Consider the following 21,613-nt stretch of genomic DNA (forward strand, 5'->3'; position numbering starts at 1 on the left):
CGTGTTAAAGGGTTCTACGCACCTCAGTTTGGAAAAACCCATCGTCTGACCGTTACGTAGGCTACATGGGCTTGGTTGCTCACAGCTGATCCGCAGCGACTGAATTGAACAGGCTGCGATTGAGTTGCAGGACAACTGCGGAAGCAGAAACCGGAGACAGAATCAGAGGCAAGCATCGGAAGGAAGCTGCAATAACGCGAGCAAACAACACAGAATCGGATGCAAAAATAGTAATTTGGATGCCAGTTAGATTCTAGGAATAAACATTTCGAATAAAGACACAAACCGGAGAAAGAACAGAATGAGACATAATACGTCATTAATATTAATGATTCTATTGTCCTACGGCTGCTGGAGAAATGTCAAGGTAAGCGAAATGGTATTTTCTAAATTGAGACATTGTTAATTATTTTTATTTTCAAATACACTAATCCATGTATCTTAGTAGTGTATAGTCTTATATGAAAATGGTTACAAATGAGCAAGGTTGTTTTTTTTTGTTTTTTTTTGTAGTTGCTGTTGTTTTTTACGCCGGCGCCTTCTGTATTTTCTGAATGTATGCATCGCGAGCGCATATGTCCAGAAGATGATTTTGCTCGTGTTATCGCTTAACACTATTACCACCTAAAAAATGCAAAGCGGAGTGGTGAGATTGTGTTTGTTGTTTATAAGGGCTTGCTTCAAGAGACAGGAGTCAGGAGAATGAGACAGTGTACATCATCTGATACTCTGCCAGGATGGATGGCAAGATAATTTAACTGTGCGTGTTTGTTTCTGCGGGTGGAGCATGTTTCTCATGTGAAAAATGGTGCGCATCCAAGACATCCCAACATCATTCCTTAATATGATGCAGCAATAATTAAAACAACGTACCCAAACAAAATTTAAATTAGTTGATGGGGACACGGTACCCATTGCATTATTCATTAACTGGAATTTGCATCATTCGGTGTAATAACTGAAGGTTGCCCAAAGCACGGTTCATAAGTGAAAACAACCGCTGATCTCTTGTAAGAATTCAAAATCAATGTCATCTGTCTTAATCTACTGAAGGTGAATTAATGTTATTATTTTTCTCATTGACTTAAGTTATGTTAATATTTTTAATAAAATGTGATCCGTCATCGCTACTTCCCATTTTAATTAGCCAAATACATTTCAGGCAAGGGACTAATTACTAATACAACTGTCAATTCTTTTCCAGACGTATTACACACACTCTTAATGATCAAATGATGAATCATTTCTCACTTGCGCTTATCGCACATGGAAAACCCTGGGACTGTCGTCGTTTAAATAATTACGTACAAAAACTGATTCCACTAATCATAAACTTTTTTTTCTGGCAAATACTCATGGCAGTGCATTCTGGTGGTGCTGAGAAAAATGCTCAAACGACGAGTTTGTTAATGAAGCCTAATTAGCCAGCTCTGTGAACTCAGACTAGATCTAAGTCACATGGATCTCGGATGTACAATTGATTTAACATACTAGGGAAATGTCGTCTTATTGTGAACTCATGTGAGGCAAAATATCCACCACCATATGCCAGCCATTGTTGTACATTCACAGTTATGTATTGTCTGAAGGGGTATGATATTCCAGGTTATCAGTCCTGGTCAGATCATGGTTGACCTTAAGAGCTTGTTTACAGGGATCAGATTTCAGCATTGCAGATTTTACATTGCCCTGTGCAAGGCGGAGTTTACTTCACAAGGTCATGAAGTCACTTTGCATGGCACCTTGGCAGCAATACAGTTGCCCCCCTCTGGTTTTCAGTATTGGAGCCAAAAAAAAAAAAACCCTGCAGAACAGACTGATCAACTCCTCATTCGCTGTAATTCGGTTTGGCTCATCATGAGTCATTGTGCTGATGAGACCACGGGACAAATTCAGAGGCTTTTTTCCCCCTATGATTGTTCATTTATTGCGTCCTTTCTAAAAGCGTCTGTTCTAAATGCATCCATTCTAAAAGTGTCCATTCTATGTGAGTCTCTGGCTACATTTTTGGAACACTGAGTTCCATTCCGGAGCTCTTGTTGATCGACTGTAGCTTTTTAAACAGGTATTCACCTCTCTGCCTCGCTACAATAAGGTCACAACAGCACCCCATCATGATGTGATAGCTGAGCATATTTTCTGTGTATTTTCTGTGTATTCGGCATTAATATCCTATTCCCAACACTTACTGTTTTTCTATATCTGAAGACAGATGGACATAGTCTCAAGTGCATATAAAAGTCTGCAGTAGAGTATCACTGCCATCAGATTAATATCTAAATCAGGGAGAAATTGTTTTCATGTTTTCTCCCTAAACCAGCAATCGGTGCCCATGCAATGAATGAACGAATGAATGAAGCAATGAAGTGTTGAAGGAATGATGCAGCTGTTGGTGCTCACCTTTGGTTTCATAGTTGATCGTATATAATAACATTATGTCTCTTATGATTCATAAATAATTAGAGCTCTAGAGAATTGAACCCTCTAAAGTCGGTGATACAGTTATATAGGTCCCCCCATTTTTGAACACGCACGTCAACTCTTAAGTGTTACGCAGACCTTGAACTTGACAAATGACAAATGACAGCTGCTGTTTATAATGCTGATATCATTTCATACAAGAGAGTTTCTTAGAATGGAAAAATAAGGCAGTAGATGTTATTATGGCTAAAGATTGAAAAGGTCAACATTCTGTTGTTTATTACACTGTCAATGCTGTGATTGTTCATAAATGGTAAACAGGCAACAGAGTTGTGTATTGATGTGGGACCAGACAGACTTGTCAATAGGTCCACTGAAATCTAGCCCGCATCAGGCCAAATGTAATCATGTGAGGACACGTGTATAAATAGAGAACAGGTGACATTCAATGTTTATAAAATATTAAACATATTATGTCATTACTGTATAATAGTTTTGTATTAAATGAAATGCTTAAGCAGGAAAAGTTCAAGGTTTTTTTCCTGGTTAAACAACAATTGCTTGGATCCACTGTTTAAGACAAAAAAATACAAAAATACACATAGTATATCGGTAAATGATTTTTGCAGCAGTCATATTTTCATATTAAGACAACACACATCTTGTAAGTCAACATATTATCACCATGACAGAGACACTTTGGATATGATCAAAGTACATTTGCAGTTGCACAACGACAAAACTTAAAATAAAATCACAAAAAGTGGTCACATACCAAATGCACTGTTCAGGCCTTTGGCATGATCAATAGCATTAAATTTCCAAAAGCATGCAGTCTGTAACATAAAAACTGGCAAGGTTATGTGGAGAGTGACTGAACATGTTCTATCTCTGGATATTTAGGGGAAGACGGATAATGTGTTGGTTGTGTTCAGTGTATAGCTACAGGACCTCGCTTATCTTTTATCTTCTCCTAAACATGGTAATTTATCAATATCATTTGATACCATGATCACATGTTTGCCTCTTATTTTGACAGGACAATTATCTAACTAAATCAAAGTTATTTATTGGGTTTATGAAAATAAAGTAATTGAATAATCTCAAACTGATTAATGTCATAATCTGTCGAGGGAGAAAACGGTACGTGACCAAGCAGGACGAAGAGGTCATGCGTCCGTAATATTTCTTCTTTCCTGTGACAACAGCGCAAACAGCTGCCAAAATGTCACACAGAGACTCGGCTGTCAAAACAGAAACCTCCTCAGCAGTGTCAGCGGCCGCCGCTCTGTATCCTTGTACAGATGTCACGGCTGACCCAAAAGGCTTTTAGATCGCGTATAATGAAGATGTAGATTTGGGACAGAGCGTTAGCGGTGGTTTTCCCTGCCGCTTCAGCGTAATTTCAAACGAGGACGAGCGCCGGAGAATTTAAAATAGATTGTAAAAATCTGACGATTCTTCGGCCCAGACGTTGATGTACGGAGTTCTTTTGTAGTGGTATGAGCGCTAAACTCTCAAGGCAGCAGCAGCGGTAGTGGAGAAAGCGGCAGAGCGGAGGCTTGTTCCGCGTCAAATATTCATGACAATATGAGTCAGCTGTAGGCATTTGCCGTCACTGAAATGATTATTTGAACATTATGTTCTATCATATTTTTAAAAATCACGTGGTGAGTTCAAGGAGTTTGTCATGAGCACTTTGTAGTCCTTTGTAAGTCTTACAAGTTTTTATAAGATTCTATAGGCCTTCATAGCAACTTCACAACAATCAATGAAGGCATAGCTATGCCTGCAAGTTAGTAATTCACCTACCAGCCTTTCAGTCCTGTTTTTTTTTATGGGATTGAACATTTGACTGGATTTGCCTGCTTCGATGAAATGCCATCACCTTGAAACCTGAAACTGCCAGTTACCATGCATCAAGATGCCTCTTGACCTCCAGCTTCAACCTCATCCTGTCAGCATTTGCAGATAATAGCAGGATTGAGAGGCCAGCAAATGATTAAAAAAACCCTCATAGATATGCAGGTGCAGGTGCTAGTCCTTTGAGTACATTAAAAACAAGGGGAAAAAATTAATTCTGTGGCATGAAGCCAAACAGTGCTGCAATCTAATCCCCTGTTTGGCTTTAGCTAGGACCTGACCTGAGATGTTATGAACAAGTTACAGCTGACCAATCGATTTTTTAGAGCAAGGCCAGAGGAAGGAGTATTGCAATAATCAATACACCTGGTAATAAAAAACATGCCTTCATCTTTCTGCCTCTACCTGGCTAGGGATAGGAGGTATTTAATCAAGGTTTCAAGGTAAACAAGGAAATACGAGACATGTTTGGTGGCATTTTAGATGTGAGCTTGAGTTCAGTTCAGTTCAGCTGTGTTTGGATAACGCTTTTTTTTTTTACAATGGACATCATCACAAGCTTTACAGGCTCCCAACCCAAAGACTTTCAATGATTAAGCCCAAGGCAACAGTCAGAACCTAAAACTGCCTTTGGCTGAAATATGAATAGTTTGTCTGTTCATTAGAGGTTTTTTCCCCTCTTTGAAAGAAAGAACATTAATTTCTTTCTTATTTGGGTTAAGCTGTAGAAAGTTCATGAACATCTATCTATAGTTTTATGTAAGTTTTATGAAATACGGCTCTTTTTGAAAGGTGATCTGAGGCAAGAAAATCATTTAGTTACTTAAAGACCAATTCAATAAAGAAAGGGAGATGTGAAAATTCACACATAGCTTTGGAAGTCACTTCAACACAGGAACTTTACTGTAGACAACAGCAAACCTAAAACCGTTTTGCAATGGCTAGAACATTATGAGGCAGAAAACTGAGAGCTTTTTTATAACGAGGTTGCAGTTGGATCAAAACAACACAGTTGCAAAGTTAACATAACATGGCAAACTATCCAGAGTTATTTTACACAGTAAACTACACACGTAAAACATCATTGAGAATATGACTATTCAACTTTGTAATTTAGGCTCAGTCAAGGACATCATTTCCCTTGCCTCAAAAATCCCCATCAGACACAATATTCAAAAAAGACTAGTATTACCACGTTATTATTATTGCAGCAGATGCTTTGTTTGTGGGTGGTTGTTTTTTGTTTGTTTGTTTTTTCTTCAAATATTGACCCAGTGGTATTATCTGCAGTAATCTGAGAAGAGTTAAGTTTGGTATATCTTGAATAAACACAGAACTAGAACTGCTGTTCAGTCAGACATTCAGAAATAGGGCTGAAACTATCTATCTTCTTTTAATGAAGCTCATTACCAAAACGCTCATTTTTGGTCTCTCGCCAAAAGTAAATTGACAGAATTATTTTCCACAACCAAATTTTATCGGCATATGGCAGCTGGTGGTTGTTAATTGAACTTAAAACTGTATCCTGTAACACAGAACTCATTTTGTGGCGCACCCCTCAAGTGAGCAGAGATTTGTGCTATGTCCAGGGTTCACGGTTTGAAACCCTGCTATGACCTGTGGTTAAAAATCCTAGGGAACACAGCTGACCCTGCTCCCTTGGATTGGTGTCTCAGCCAAGTTCACACACCCGGTCAATCAGTAGTGATAGTCAGTCAGGCTCCGGTGTATTTGCAGGGTGGAGTTTCTGTCGCCACGACAACACCACTTGCATTCTTAATCGGCTTGACATGTTCGAGTGCACGTCGAATGAGTTAACAGCTGTGAGAGGGCGCACTTGGATCTCTTTAAAAACCCCAAATTTGGGATAAAAAAAAAGGGACGTGGGGGTGAGAAATGTGATAACTACCAGCTGCCTGCAGATGAATTAATAGGAAAATCTACAGAGCAAATCCTGCTGCTATTAGTGTGCATTTTACACAGATTAGCGCAGTCCCCCCCCCCCCCCCCCCCCCCCACACCATTACAAATGAAGCCCTCAACAGAAGTGGAGGAGAGCCTCGCACTGCACTGGAGCTGATTAATTATTAAAGGCCTTGGAAGAGGGGTTGGGTTTTTTGCTTCTTGGATCAGCTTGGGTACTGTCCTAATGTACTCTTCTCTTGTATCTCTATAGCCAATGTCTACCAACCTTTCTGCATCAATTCAGATACACCCACCACCCCCCCAAACTTCCAATCTCCTCCGTATCCAGTATCCACCCTCGGCTCTTTCATCCACCCCCAACAACCCTTCCTCCTTCCTCCTTCAATCCTTTATATGCTTTTATGCTCTGTGTGTATCATATCTTGGCCTCAGCTGTGTGATGTAGACTGTTTTCTCTGCATCTATGTGTTAATGCATAACATTACCCACTGGCTAGCGTCTAGCTTGCGGAAAACTCTGCCGATGTGTCGATGTGGGCAACAGTTTGAATTCACCCACTTTCCAGTCACAGTCCAGAGAAAGCCGGAGATTTCAGGCTCTGAAATCTCTGAGATTTTTTCTTTTTCAGATATCTACAGTGCCCTCCAGAATTATTGGCACCCTTGCTAAAGACGACTGAAAAGGCTTATAAAAATTCACTTTATCAGTTATCATCTTAATATTATATTGAAAATAGAAAAAAAATCTTACCTTTATTTGAGGCAAGTTTGGTCTGAGAATAAAGTAATCATTCGTGAAAAATAAATGCACAAAACAAAATCACATTTGTCAGAATTATTGAAACCCCAAGAATTTGAATTAAGGAAATGTCAATAAGGTATGATTCCATGTATATTTAACTCATTTTAAGTTGGCCTGAGTGTTTAGGAAATTTTAAGCAGTCATCAATGATTTCCTGTTTCAATCAGGTATGAAAATGAGATGACACAGGGCCCAAATCCCTTAGTCATCCATCACCACGGGAAAGATTCAAGAGCATTGGATTGCAATAAGGCAAATGTGTGTTGACAAGCTCAAATCAGGGTATGGATACAAGAAAATAGCTGCTCAACTTAAAATGCCCATATCAACAATTAGGGCAATCATTAAGAAGTTTAAGAAATCCAAAACTATCATGAACCAGCCTGGAAGAGGATGCAAGGCTATTTTGTCAGCAGCCAGAGTGAGGAGGATGGTCAGAGAAGTAAATAAAAATCTCAAAAAAGACCACAGTTTCAGAATTTCACAGTTTGGTAGCATCTTAGGGTCACCATGTCTCCAAATCCACCATAAGATGTCATCTCCATGCCAACAAACTGTTTGGAAGCTATGCCAGAAAGAGGCCTTTCCTATCTTTTCAACACAAGAAAAAGGGCTTGGAGTTTGCCAAATGCCACTGGAACACTACCTGAGACAGGGTACTGTGGGAAGATGAAACAAAAACTGAGCTCTTTGACTCCAAACCCTCAAGGTGGGATTGGCGTAGAAATAAAGATGACTACAGAGAAAAGCAGCTTATACCAAGCGTTAAATGTGGTGGAGGATCTGTGATGCTGTGGGGCTGCTTCTCCTCCAAAGGTCCTGGCAGTATTGTTCACATACATGGAAGTACCAGGTGATTTTAAATCAAAATCTGGCTGCCACTGCCAAGAAGCTAAAACTTGGTTGTGGTTTCATCTTCCAACAGGACAGTGATCCAAAGCACACATCAAAATCCACTAAAAACTGCTTAAATTAACACAAAATCAAGCTTCTGCCATGGCCATCCCAGTTCCCTGACCTAAATCCAATTGAAAACCTGTGGGTTTGGCTCAAGAGGAGAGTGCACAAGCGAAGACCCAGGACTCTGCAAGATCTGGAGGGATTCTGCATTGAGGAATGGCCGAAAATACCTTCTTCTGTGTTCTTAAGTCTTATAAAACATTACAAGAGAGGACTCAGTGTTGTTCTGTTGGAAAAACGGGGTTGCACAAAATGCTAAACAAGGAGGTGCCAATAATTGTGACACAGATGCTTTTTGGAATAACGCTGTGACCACCTGTGACTTTTTTCTTGTGGTAATGGGCGCAGATGGAATTTATATATTTATATATATTTTCTTTATTTTCATCAGCCTTTTTCACTCATATCAAATAAGGATGCCAAGAATTCTGGAGAGCACTATATATTTGAACACACGTTATCTGACCTTCAACACCACTTCAACCAAACAATTACAAGTGAAAAAATAAAATTAAAAAAAATTCAGGGAAACACTGATGTTTACACAATAATACTGAGACATCATTAAGATCATTAAGATAGAAAACTGAAGCTGTTCTTTTCAAGACGTATTTTCCACTCGATCCAAAGCTGCACAATGCTCTTAGCTCACATCTAAAGACCTTAGTCACTTGGCTCACAGAATAAGTCAAGTTTACTTCGTCATGCTCTGTAATTACGGCACTGATGTGATGAGCTGATCCACTCTTCTCTTATTGCTGCTCACAGCTCTAATTTTGCTTTACGTTTGGAAGAAGACCCTGTTGGAGGCCAAGGTTTCTGGGCTGAACATTCCATTTGAGACTACTCTGCCAGTCACCTGATTTTGTGATGACGTGCGCATGTTCAAGAGCTCAACCACCTCAGGCACCAAAGCAACCCACCACACCGTCTTCACATGCCTTCACATGACTGTAGCTTGGCCCATCTTTTCTTTGAATATCTATCTCCTTTTGGTCACCAGTTCACAAATATGTTGCAGGATCCATTCACCAATTAAATCATTTCTTCAAATAAGCCTTAACTGAACCCTAATTTTTTTTTTTTTTTTTTTTTAAATTCTTAAATAAAAGCACAAATCTATTGGCTTTGTGTTAGCAGTGTTTGAAAAGCAAGGCTTGTATGGTTATGAAGGTTATGTGGTTTAACGTTCATGCAAAGCCCCTCATAATTAATGACTGCACTCATCGCAATCCTTTGTACCTCCTCTTGTCACCTTTTATGTGCAATTACGTAGCATTATCAATGATTATGCATGCTATTTATCGCTGAAGAGGACATGCCTGTGGGCTACTGAAGCAAAAGCAACTTGGAGATGCACACACAGAGCCTCAATTACTGATGACAGAAACACAGAGAGAGAGAGAGAGGGAGAGAGAGAGAGCAGGAGACATTGAAATCCTGGAGGGAAACAGTTGCTATGGTAACAGTGAAAGTAGCAGGCTCTGTTGGGAGGTTCATTTGGCGAGTCTCCAAGTGATGCTGCTAAGAGGGAGGAAGGGGAGTGTGGGGTGTGGGGTGTGGGGAGGGGGAGGTGGGGGGTGGAACAGGGGATGAGAACGAGTGGCGCATAAGTGCATGATACGTGATAGAGAGAGAGAGAGAGAGAGAGAAGCAGCAGAGGTGACAAGAGAGAGGAAGCAGATTCTTAAAAAATGTCAGGATGTGTCATGGAGTACGCCAGGGTTCTTTGGGACATTAATTAAATTTGATGCATATGATATCCCTGCGTGAACAAAGGCAAGTATGCGGTACAGGCATACAAGAGCACAAGGGTGGTAAGAGGGTGATAGAGAAGAGTAGGCAGCACTTTAACTTTCGTTATCTGCTTCCACTGGCCATCTAAGCTAAGTTTGGCATTTTATACCTCATGCTGTTGTACCTTTTACATATGTGTTACACTTTGGTTCAAGGTAAGCTTAGATGGTGGTGTGATACTTTGGGTACTGAGCTTTGTACTAGGATGTTGGGACAGTAAGTGGAAGTTTAGTGCTTTCATTACACAGGGGCTTTTTCGCCCTTTTTTTTTTTTTTTGTAGGTCACAGCACTTGCAAAGCCTCAGAATTTTAGCAGACTCAGTAGGTGTTGAAAACATACCCAAGGATATTGGAAAGGACAGCAGAAGTTCAGGAAACTCATGCAGAGTATGATGCACTTAGAGAGACTAGAAAAAAACAAACAAACGAATAATTAAATAAAATGTGCTGAGCTGAATAATCCTGTGGTATTCAGTCCAGAAAAACTGGTACTGCACAGTCCCCTCCAAATTTATTCACTGCTTTAATTAACATTAACAGAAAATCTGGTTTAAAGTTATATTTTCTAACTACACCTTCACAAATTATGCTTGAGTATGAAGTACTTAAGTATAACTGCTGTCTTTGCTTGGCTCCCCTTTCCTCCTGTTCAAAATTATGTTTGATATATGTTAAGTGTCCCTGTCTTGCTGGGAGACCCATAACCTTTGATGAAAGCCCAGGTTTTAGACCTTGTGGAATGTTTTGAGTCAAAATGACTTCTCATATTCAGACTGTACATATGTTTTAAGTCTTTTAACAAGAGTATTTCATCATTAAGCTTTCCTGTCCAATCAATATTTTTTTTCCCAAAATATAAAGCCATTCCTAAGCAATGTCATTTCTTAGTTAAATTGGAAGTATGTTTGAAATTGCTGTATTGGTTAAAAATGCATGCACAGTCAGTCCCATCCCTCCTCCCCAAAATTCTAGAGGCAAACTCTAAGTGCTTTTCTGGTTGATTTTCCTGTGAGAGGAGCTTTTTTCTAACAAGCTTCCCAAGGAGCCAAGGCAAAAGAAAAATATTTCTTTTCTGGAAGCTATTTTCTGAAAAGAGCATTTTCCTGGGGTTTTTTTTAATCTGTGTTCATCACGGGATATTGTAGATTCTGTGTTTGTAGTTCTTACTATCAAATTCGTAGGACGTTACACAAAATAAAATTCTGTTTTATTGGCTACATAATCCCAATGACCAGTAAAAGTTCAGGATATGACTGATGACAGGCTTATAAACAACAATATTAGAGTACAGAACATCAGTTAAGACTTTTCACTGAGGCCATACAGGTTAGGTTTCATCGGGTTCGTATTATGTGAACAGCAGTGTCTGTATTTTGAAAGGGAAACATAGAGGGAGAGAGAGAGAGATAGAGGGAGAGAACAACAATTATGAAAAACTGCGCAGTGCTGCATATGACTTGTAATATCACGAGTTCAAGATCATTTCTTACCGTGGATAAAATGCACGTGTCTACCTTAGAGAAAATGTCAACATAAAATAAAAGCCGTGCTTAATCTGCAGTTAGATAGCTAGCTTTTAACTTTCATTTTTCTGGTCGTTATGTGATTATATGTGCAGTACATTACATTGTGCATGTATAATTAATTGAATTTCTTACTCAAAAGAGGAGTTCGCTGTTGGTCATTTTGGCAATGCTCAACAATACACAAAGAAATAAAGAGAGAGAGAGAGAGAGAATGGGAGAGAGAGATATTATTATATTATTATATTATAAGGGAGAGAGAGATATTAGTATATTATAATAGGTAGCGAGTTCTCTCCTGGGATGCACTAAAATGCTAAAACGCACTGCTCAAATTTCAACCATCTCCACCCTACCTTCCTTTGTCTTAGCATTGCTCAAATTTCAACCCCCTCTGCTCATCTCCATATCAATACATATCACTGTGTTAATGCGTTAATGTGTGTGTGTGCCTGCGTGTGCTCCTTTAAGACCATAATTATGATACGATATTGAGGCAAACTTTACCCTTTCCACAAACTCCTCTTTATCTTGTGAAAAAAATGTAATGCATATATTGAGGATTCAGTCCGTAGGGATTTTTTTTCTTTTTGGCATTTTCATCATATGGATGAAAGAGTGCATAGCTAAAGGATTTCCCTATAGCGTAAATAGTTAGGTAAGGTTTGCATGGCTTCATTAGGCACTGGATTTGCTCCATTCACTGTTGTATACACACTGTAGGCAATCCAGGTAGCAGAACTGCAGAAGACGCTGTCCTGTGTTAAAGGCGGCGATCTTAACTCTTTGACGTGATTCAGATTTTTTGCATCAATTGAACTAAAAGATTTAACCGTGGAGATTCATTTACTGATTCGTTCATTTGTTTAGTAACACTTCCAGTGTGCTCAAAAATGCATTCTCATGACTACAAATGACAACTCAAAGAGACATTTTTTCCCTCCAGTTTTTCAACTATTAGGTCTATTTATTTCTTACATTACTATAGTAAAACAAGGATAACAACAATTCTAACCTGATAGAAGCAGACTATAGATAAACTACATGTCCATTACATTCTTTACAAAATAATTGCTATTTGACAGTGAAAAATACTACAGTAGCTCATGTCACAATGTTACACTGTGCAACCAATAGCACCGCATTTCCAATGATCAATTGCCTTTTGTAATTAGACATTGTTTTCTTTACGTTATTTTTTGTGTGTCACTGCGTTTAAACATCAGTGAATATTGCAAGTCATATATATCGCAGTGGAGTGCATGACTGGACTACTTCCGTCCCCCCCTCTTGTACCTCTTCCACCCCACCCCACCCCCCACCCCCTGTCGTTCAGAAAGTGAGTGGATTAGTGAATTGGATCCTTTCATTCACAAACAAGATGCCCTTGTTTTGCTCAGAGAGTGAGTCTTATTGTTCGCAAACAAGATGCCATCGTTTCGAATCCCACCCCTACAAGGCCACTGGCTCATGTTAGAGTCACTCCTCTAAAGGGAAGAAAAAAAGCCACCATAGCAGTCACGGCTCTGCCAATAACAAACGAGAGAGAATTTAATGAACCAACGGAAGGGAGTCAGTGCACAGAACTGAACGGGATCATTTGGTTCACTTAAAAGATTCAGTCAAAAACAACGAATCGTTCATAAACCACACAACTTCACCCAATGTGAGGGAACAAAGGACTGAAGCAGCGGCTAAAACTTAGCTTCATAGCAATTCACCTGCCAGTTTGAGATGGTTACCATAGCAACTAACGACAGCTATAGAAACAGAACGTTTCTCACTAGGTTACTAATGTATTGCAAATATGCTATGATACATATGCACATTACTGCACCTGACTTAATGGATCTATAGAAATCACCACAGCAGCTGTAATTTACACATTCAAGCATACCTAAGTGTAGAGTTGGGTAGCGTGATATTAGTTAAATAAAGCTGACAGAGCAGGAGTCTAATCTACACGACTACATGTATGTTTAATGCACCAGGTGAATCAGCGAATACATTTTGTTGTGTGTGCGAGATAAGAGGACTCAACAACTGTAGCAGTTCCAGCAGGTACTACTACAATTATCAAGCTAACAGTTTCATCATAGCCAAACATTACCCAGCTAACAACACTGTCACTGGCAAATGTTAAACCAGCGAGACTGTCAGATACACTCCCCGAACAGATACACTGCCTTTGGAGCTCTGATTCTAACCAAGCTGCAGCATTCTATCAAGTCTCTATGATATAACCACAGGTTTGTATCGTGTAACTAAGGGAGACTCCTTAAATTGTAAGATAGATTTATCTCCACTCACAGTAAACACCATGGGGACGCTCCTGAAAACATGAAGTTATTTCAGCTCTTAGCAAGTTGAGTCAGAAGCTGACATGCAGCCAAACCTAGAGCTGCTTAAAAAGACCACAGACTGTCACTTGAAAAATCTGCTCTCCCACTGCAAAAAAAAAGAAAAAAGAAAAAAAGAAATACTATAAATCAAAGGCTACGATGTTCTTTGAACCACCTTTTGTTGTCCAAATCCACATATGTGAATTTTCACATCTACACATTTTAGGTATTAATTATGTCAGCACTAGTGAAATTTGAAAGAGCAACACCTTCTCAAAAGATAGGCCTAGAGGAACATACACAATGAGAATTCTGAGGCCAGCAACCGAAATGATGAAAATTGGCTGTCAAAAATATCTCCCTTGGTCCCTGGTGTGTTCTGTGCCAATGTTCTGTCGCAGTTTACAAAATGCTCAAAGACTCCCCTCTCATTTAGTTACAGCACATCAATTTAGTGACTCATCCATCCTCTCACTGAACTTTGCAGACATTTCGGATGGTAAAATATTGCTTTTCTTAGACCATTGTCGGCTATCGCACTGCGTTGCTTTTCAACATCTTTGCTTATTCGTTTGTCTGTAATCTTATTTGTCTGTAGCCATTCGCAGTAAACAAAAAGTTAATAAATGAGATATTCTCGAACTGTCTGGTTGATTCAACAAGATGTATGGGGAAATCATTGCTCTGGATAAGATCTGAGCTAATGTTCTGAGGTGTGTCGAAGATGTGCCACTTCACTGAATCATTTAACACGGGTATTTCTGAGAGAGCGCCTTTTGGCTTTCTCCTCCACAGATATCTCCTTCACAATATGAATTATACATGACATAATCAAAGTTTCAGCCACTGTGTCAGTCCTCATTACCTTGGCAAACTTCCAGTCCATTTTGTATGATAGTTGCAGAAAGCTTGAGTGAATGCTTGTGTCTGTTGGAGGGATTTCTTCCTCTGTTCATTTGAAGGGATTTGCCTATTCAAGCACACGCTGTGATTTTGACTTGAAATGAAGTCTCCGATTAAATTAGAAATGAGTTAGTCGTCAGGGAAACTTCGTCAGGAGATCTTAAATATGAAGAGGTATTAGATCTCACATTTTCATCCTTAACAAGCCGACATTAACAGCAGACTTCTGTTCTCTACTGCTCATGTCTGATTGTTCTCATTTCTGGTGATCAGATTTGTGTTTGTGTCATAAACCCCATTTACTTGCTCCTGCAGTCTGTCATCTAGAAGCTAACACAATTTTAACAAGTGACCTGGCAACCTGGCTAATCTATTTCTAGCAGTCTTAGTAGCTAAATAATTGTTGTTGGACCATCTTTAGCTTATATGACCAGAGGAATAGTGAATAAGGAATCAGTCATGAGCTCCTTTGGGTTTAGAGTTCAACATTCAAAATCCTCAGCTGCACTGGTGCCAATTGCCTCAGTAACCAGCTATTAGCCACTGGGGAGCTGTGTATAAAGACAAGGTAAAAAGTGGGTTTACTTATTGACATAAAGTTGGTGATCCTGTGAAACTTTCCACATTTGTTTCACGCAATTTAAACATCGTACTCTGAGACTGGAAATATGTTGGCCATGAGGTTAAAGCAAGATGTATTTAGATTAGCAGGACAGAGTGCTAGCTGGCAATGCAGGGGAGACAAAGCGCCAATCATTAATGTCTGGCCACAGGATTTGATTTGAGGAATAGAGAGGTTCAAAGCGACGCTGATGTATTCGAAGCCTAATCAGGAAAGTTCTTGAGCGGTTACAACCGTGTCTATATGAACACCGGCATGTCGGCATTAGTTTCACCAAGAGAATGTCAGGTTCTTCCACTTACAAATTTCAAAGTGCGTGTTCCGTGAATTAAATACTTTTTTAAAATTCTTCAAACAACAGACAGCCACAGCCCACATCTCTGACTCTCGTTAAATTCAGCACAAGCACGACTTAATACTGGCTTCAAAGTGTGGTCATTTTCTGATGTGTTAATTGCAATTTTGCATAATTAGCAGTGGGGGTTTTCGTGATTAGTGAAAGGTACATGGGAAAACGGAGGATACGCAGACCAAATCAGTGTGACTGGCTTCTGCTGAACCTCCGAGTTTGCCCCTCAGTCATTCATTCGCTCAAGCTCTGTACTCGTAATCAAGGTCTGCCAGGCAAATGAAGCCGAGCGCTGAATAATTTATCATTCTGTTCACCGTGATGAATGCGCCAAAAATGTTGCAGGCAGTGCGAGCCCTGACTAAGGCCTGGTAGGAGTGAGAGGGTGGGGCCTGCAGGCACCAGGGGGCTGAGATCAGCAGAGAGAGAGAAAAAGAGAGAGAGAGAGAGAGAGAGAGAGAGAAGGAAAAGAGGGAGGAGTAGCAGAGCAGGGCATTTACCAGATATCTGAAGCCATCTGTGCTGCAGAGAGAGAGACAGGAATATGCTGTATTTTATACTCTCTATGTGTGTGTGTGTGTGTGTGTGTGTGTGTGTGTGTGTTTGTGTTTGTGAGAACTCATATACTCCATGGGCTTTCACAGTGAATTTATGTCTGGATGTTTCAACTCTATTCTGTCTTCCCTGCCTAAACAAAGCAGTTGTTACCCAGTTCTTTGAGTTCTAAATAAACTGGTAAAAGAAGCCAAATGCAGCATACCACTGTTAGTATAATCAAATGATATAACCTTGGTGAACAGGCTCTGATTAATCAAGTTATAATCCATATTTAGCATACTCTGTTCTGAATAATGAGAAAAAATTGCATTCTGTGTGCAGTTTTCGCCTATTAAGATTAAATATTCAAAGCTCAGTACAGACGGTGCATAGACTCATCGGGTCAAATAATTAACACGCTGTTGTAAATAGTCAGATGGAACTACCTGGCCACAGCACAGAATCATATTAGTGAAAACATGGATCATTATTGAAGCTTGGTACATGTGTGTGTGTGTGTGCGTGTGTGTGTGAGAGAGAGAGAGAGAAAGAGAGTAAGAGAGTGTGCATAAAATAAAACCGATACATTATTGTATCATCAATCCATAAGTGGCATTATCTTTCAGAAATAAGCATGCCCATTCAGCTGTTGTCTTGTTTAGATATTATTATACATTTCACTGACGAGTGAATTCTACCTTTTATTAAAAATCAATACAGCAAAAATGAAAAAAAAAAAAAAAAATAGATAAACATAAATAAAGCGTGACATGTAAACGTGTGTGAGGAACGTGACGCTGTGAGATCATAGGTGTGTGAGATCACTGAAGTGAAGGGCCCATGGCCAGCATGAGAATATGTGTAATGTAAAAGGGGACCGGGAAGCTCCACGGATAGAGTGATTGATTAAAAGGAGAAGCTGCGTGTATAAGGTGACAGATGATGAAGTAAAATCCTTTCCTTCCATCCAGTCCCGTCTTCATCCTGCCGCAGATCCCGGCGCAAATCTAAAGAAAGGCTTCCTCCTAAGGGATGAGGTCATCCTGTGCTATGGACGGGGGATGGGGGGGGGGGTGGGGTGGTGCATATGTTGGGGGCGGGGAGGGAATGTGCCCAAAACTTAACCAGATAAGAAAATCATGCTACGTGCAATCCAGACACAACAAAATGTGTTTTAATGTGGAAAAACACAACGAAAATGAATGTGGGCGACAATTTCATTGTATCGTGTTTTGTCGAGTCTAATATGAGTCAGTCAGCCTCGGAGAGACAAGCAGAACAAATGGTCTGAGAGTCCTGTGTAATCCATTGATTTGACAGAATGACAGTGCACATTGTCATGTAAAGATGAGTCAGCTCCAATGGTGACACTTGTCATTCAATCTAAAGAGTCTGTGTCTATACGTGCTGTTATGTATTTACTCACTTCAAAATCTGCCATTGTCCATTTTATATCGCAAGAGGGGGTAGCTTTTGCTGTGACAGAATATTTGCGAGAAAAATACCACTATGAATTTTAATTGATTAAAAAAAAAGAAAGAAAAGAAAGGCAAGTGATTTGAACAGTTTGGTCCGACTTGGGTTTTCACGCAGCGATACGTTTTCTATATAGAGACTGCATAACACTAAAGCACACTGGTTGAAGACTTGTCACAAAAAAAAACAAAAAAAAACGAATACATTATTGTCTCAGATATCCAGAATTCTCTCATGTGGCATTGTCTTACAACAAAAGAGACACGTCCATTAAGCCATTTGTCATAGCAATCGGATCGGGTTAATGGGTCAAATGAGTATGTTACCTCACAAATGAGCTATCACCTTGCTCCAACAACCAGTCACCCCCGTCCTAACCCTTTTCAAGCACAATAAACAGAAGAGTGCAGGTCAGCTACATGCTGAGTTTAACGAAAAATGCTTTAGCATCTTCTCAAACATGTTAAATGAATTCATGAAGAATGTATGTTAAAGACATAGTCAGACTTTCAAATGAAAAAAAAAGGGGGGGTCAGTCCAGTTAATGTCCATCGAATAATCTGAGAAATGAACCCAAGCTATATAGCCACTATAGTCAACTCATTTACTGCAACAATTTCCTTCAATTAATGAGTTTAATTCCACTTCATTTCCTGATTCACCTGAGCTGAAAATGATTTGATTCTGTCAGACAGGAGCCGGTGAACTGGTAATTAGATGTATCGAAAAGCAGAAAAGGGCTAATTTAATCTAAAAGCACAATCTCAAAAAGTTAATCTTGGCACGCCTCTTAAAATTCTTCACGGAGCTTACAAATGTGTTTCACACTCTTGGAGCATAAAGCCAAGCCACAAAAAAAGAGAGAGAAAAAAAAACAGAACACTTCGCCAGTTTTTAATGTTGTTTGTTTTCTACTTTCAGTAAAGCGAAAGTGGACAGTGTGAGGATTAGCTATGGAGAATACTTTGAGAGGCATTCAGTAAACAGTTCAGATGCTAAACGACTCAGACATTTGTAAACAAGTAAAAGGATTTTAAAATCGATGCTAAAAGACACAGGGAGCCAGACAAGTGCAGCGAGAACCAACTCATAATGTTCTCTCTTATTTGTTTTGTTTACCAGCGGTGATCTTAGGTAAGCCGAAAAAGTGAGTTTGGTTTGACATGGCAACTTAAAATGAAAGTTTTCTGTCAGTTTCATTGGTAAGAGAGGTCTTAATTTTTTCCTTAAGAGAAAGAAGGCTGTGTTGTATCAAAGGGTTAGAAATAGAATTCAAATTAAATTTGGAGTCTAAAATAAACCCCTCGTTTGTCTTAACATGGGCATTCTCACTAGGACCGGAGGGCCTCTAATGCTGAGCCATTTCGCTCTCTCCTCTCTTTCACACACACACACACACACACACACACACACACACACACACACACACACACACACATAGACACACAAACACACACATAACTACATGTACTGCACCCCAAATTTTATTGGATTTGATGAGGGTTCCACATAATGAGATTTCTTCTAGTCATATTAATCCAAGTTGCGTATAATGGCCTTTGATCCCATAATGTCAGCTTAACGCAAATACATTTTTCGTTCTCGACTTTCCCCATTTCATTTTTTTATGTATGTTTACAACCGTGCAACAAATATCTACTTCTCTTGTAAATTTTAATTAGGACTTCAAACAGCTCTTATCGGAAGCAGGGCCTCTCTTTAATCAGCCCCATGTTAATCTTGTTTTATTCCTAGCCTTTTTTCCCCCTCTTAGCCATCTCAGCTTTAATTACTTATCTGAATGTTCTTTGTTTGCGTTGTCCATCACCTGTCACTGGAGATTATGCTGAGTTACGCTATACTAAGGCTAGGTGTCTCGCTAATATTGTCAGTTCAGTTACTAACTCATCAACAGCTGACAAAAACTGGTAAATTTAAGTGTAAAACGGATTAATGTCTTTACCTCACTTAATATCATCTTTAGTCTTGCAGTCATATTGTATTAACTTCCCAGTATTTGGGCCGGTATTGACATATTAGACAAGTTATTTTATGAAAAGAATAACACAGACAAGGCTAAGTGTTAGGTTAAGCGACTTTTTCTAGTTTTAAATATTGTCCTTATTGTCCTTGTCCTTACTTAGCCAGCAGCTGAAGAATCTCATGTCTTCAGCTTCAATACAAACAACAACAACAACAACAACAACAACACAAGCCTCGACTGTATCATATAACCTTAATGCTATTAGGTATTTGAAGAGGTAAGACTAACAGGAGTAAGAGTGACCTGGAAAAGCTGAGAAAAACGGAGAGAAGTGCTGGTGATACCAGTGGTAGATAGTGCATATGCAGTGTGATGCAGTGATACTGAAAACATGTGAAAAAGGCCAGAACTGCAATCATCATGAGACAGTTCACTGTGTCTAAAGCCTCAGAAGAATGAAGATGGAGGATCAGGAGGCCTCCGTGTGTGTGTGTGTGTGTGTGTGTGTGTGTGTGTGGAGCTTCAGTAAACACAGTCTCAGGTCTTACAGTCAGACTGACTGACATCTAGATGGTCACTCTGTCAGGGGTGAAAACTGTTTTCAGAGGATAGTTGGTGAAGAGTTAATCATTGAAGTGTTTAGGGTAGAAACTGAAGGAGGAATACTAGTTTCTAAATGACATCGATGAGGTCCAGATGGAGAACAGTTTAGACTGAGCGTCAAATTAATGTGGATTTTCTGTCAGACAGCATGTACATTTGAAAGAGTGTTAATGGCGACCAAGTGACTATATTACTATACATTGTTAAATCTCGGGGTGAGCTTATCTAAAATGCAGCAAAACAAAATAATAAAACAAAGCGCAAAGGTTAGGAACTAGATTCGTTTTGGGTTTATGCAATTTCAGTTATGTTATAATAACTATATATATGTTATAAAAACTATGTAATGTTTTCATGTTAACTAAGAACTAGATTTTACCATGTAGATGTTGGTGAGTTTGTTCTCTTAAATTTCTTCCAAGATTAGAGTCTTTCAGATGGATGTCAATGCCTTTGCTGCAACAGTGATAAATCTGTTGAATTCGGTGAGCCATGAAAAAAGCCAGCTAGGAAGGAAGTAATATTTTCAATCTGAAAAAAAAAATGTAAAAGCTGTTCATGGCTTGCTCTTAAATATTGTAGGTGGATGAAAAAAAGCTGAAAAAAGCCACTCCCAGGTACTACTGTTGACAGAGATGTGTGCATATATTAAGATAAATTTTGAAAAAAAAAAATTAAAGGTAAAGGTAAAATCTAAACTATGGGATGATAATATTACTCATCCGTAGCTGTGAACGATCTTTGTCGTGTCTACTCCTCACCCTCGTCTTGGCACCAGCAGTTTGTTATGCACAGTCACAGAGGACCTTATTAAAAGATTCTTCATCTGGGAATTCCAGAAAGTTCTTTACCACCCTGTGGGGATTTCTTTTACAAACGATGACTCACGCAATGTACTTCATCCCTATTTCCCCAAATACATCACAAAAATCAAATCAGATTAATGAATTTCCACAAAACAGCATTTAATTTCTTTTGTTAAAGAATGTAGTTTTATAGTTTCACTAATTTAACATAACAACCACATAGCAACCTGACTACATAGCAACATGACAAAAACCATGCATGCCAGATCACAAGGTTTGTCAGTGATTGTTCAATTGATTCATTCTTGCTAAGATCACAAAATTTTTAAATGAATGTTTCAATGATTAAAAATCAAGAGTCATTAATCATGAGAAATTGTACAAAAACAGTGGCCTCTCATTGACCCATCAGAGTCAGGTATTTAACAATGCCCAGGAATAAGAACCAATAACAATCTTTTAAATTTCATTTTGAGCATCTCACTGTTTCAAGCCAGTAATTGTTCCTTGTAGGTTCTTAATGTCATATCAAAAAATATGCTGGTATAACCATATAAAACATTTGATTATTTCGCAGTGACTAAACATGTAAGACATGTCATCAATGATTACTCAATGAGATGTACAGTGATGGGAAGTAATAATAATAATAATAATAAAAAAAACATAAGTCTAGTAACTAGTATTCACCTCACTCTCC

The 21,613-nt window shown here is 39.1% G+C and overlaps 1 protein-coding gene across 2 annotated transcripts in view; it reads left to right on the top strand.

Moving 5' to 3' along the window:
* The window catches only part of aplp1 (amyloid beta (A4) precursor-like protein 1), a 40,283-nt gene continuing 18,670 nt past the window's right edge, over nucleotides 1–21,613 (top strand). For both annotated transcript variants that reach the window (XM_030783725.1, XM_030783726.1), the window contains exon 1: nucleotides 1–367. In XM_030783725.1, coding sequence (XP_030639585.1) covers nucleotides 302–367 — 66 coding nt within the window. In that variant the 5' untranslated portion in view covers nucleotides 1–301. The remainder of the gene's footprint in view (nucleotides 368–21,613) is intronic.

This window comes from Chanos chanos, chromosome 9 (genome assembly GCF_902362185.1).
Source record: "Chanos chanos chromosome 9, fChaCha1.1, whole genome shotgun sequence".
In the NCBI taxonomy this organism is placed as follows: domain Eukaryota; kingdom Metazoa; phylum Chordata; class Actinopteri; order Gonorynchiformes; family Chanidae; genus Chanos; species Chanos chanos.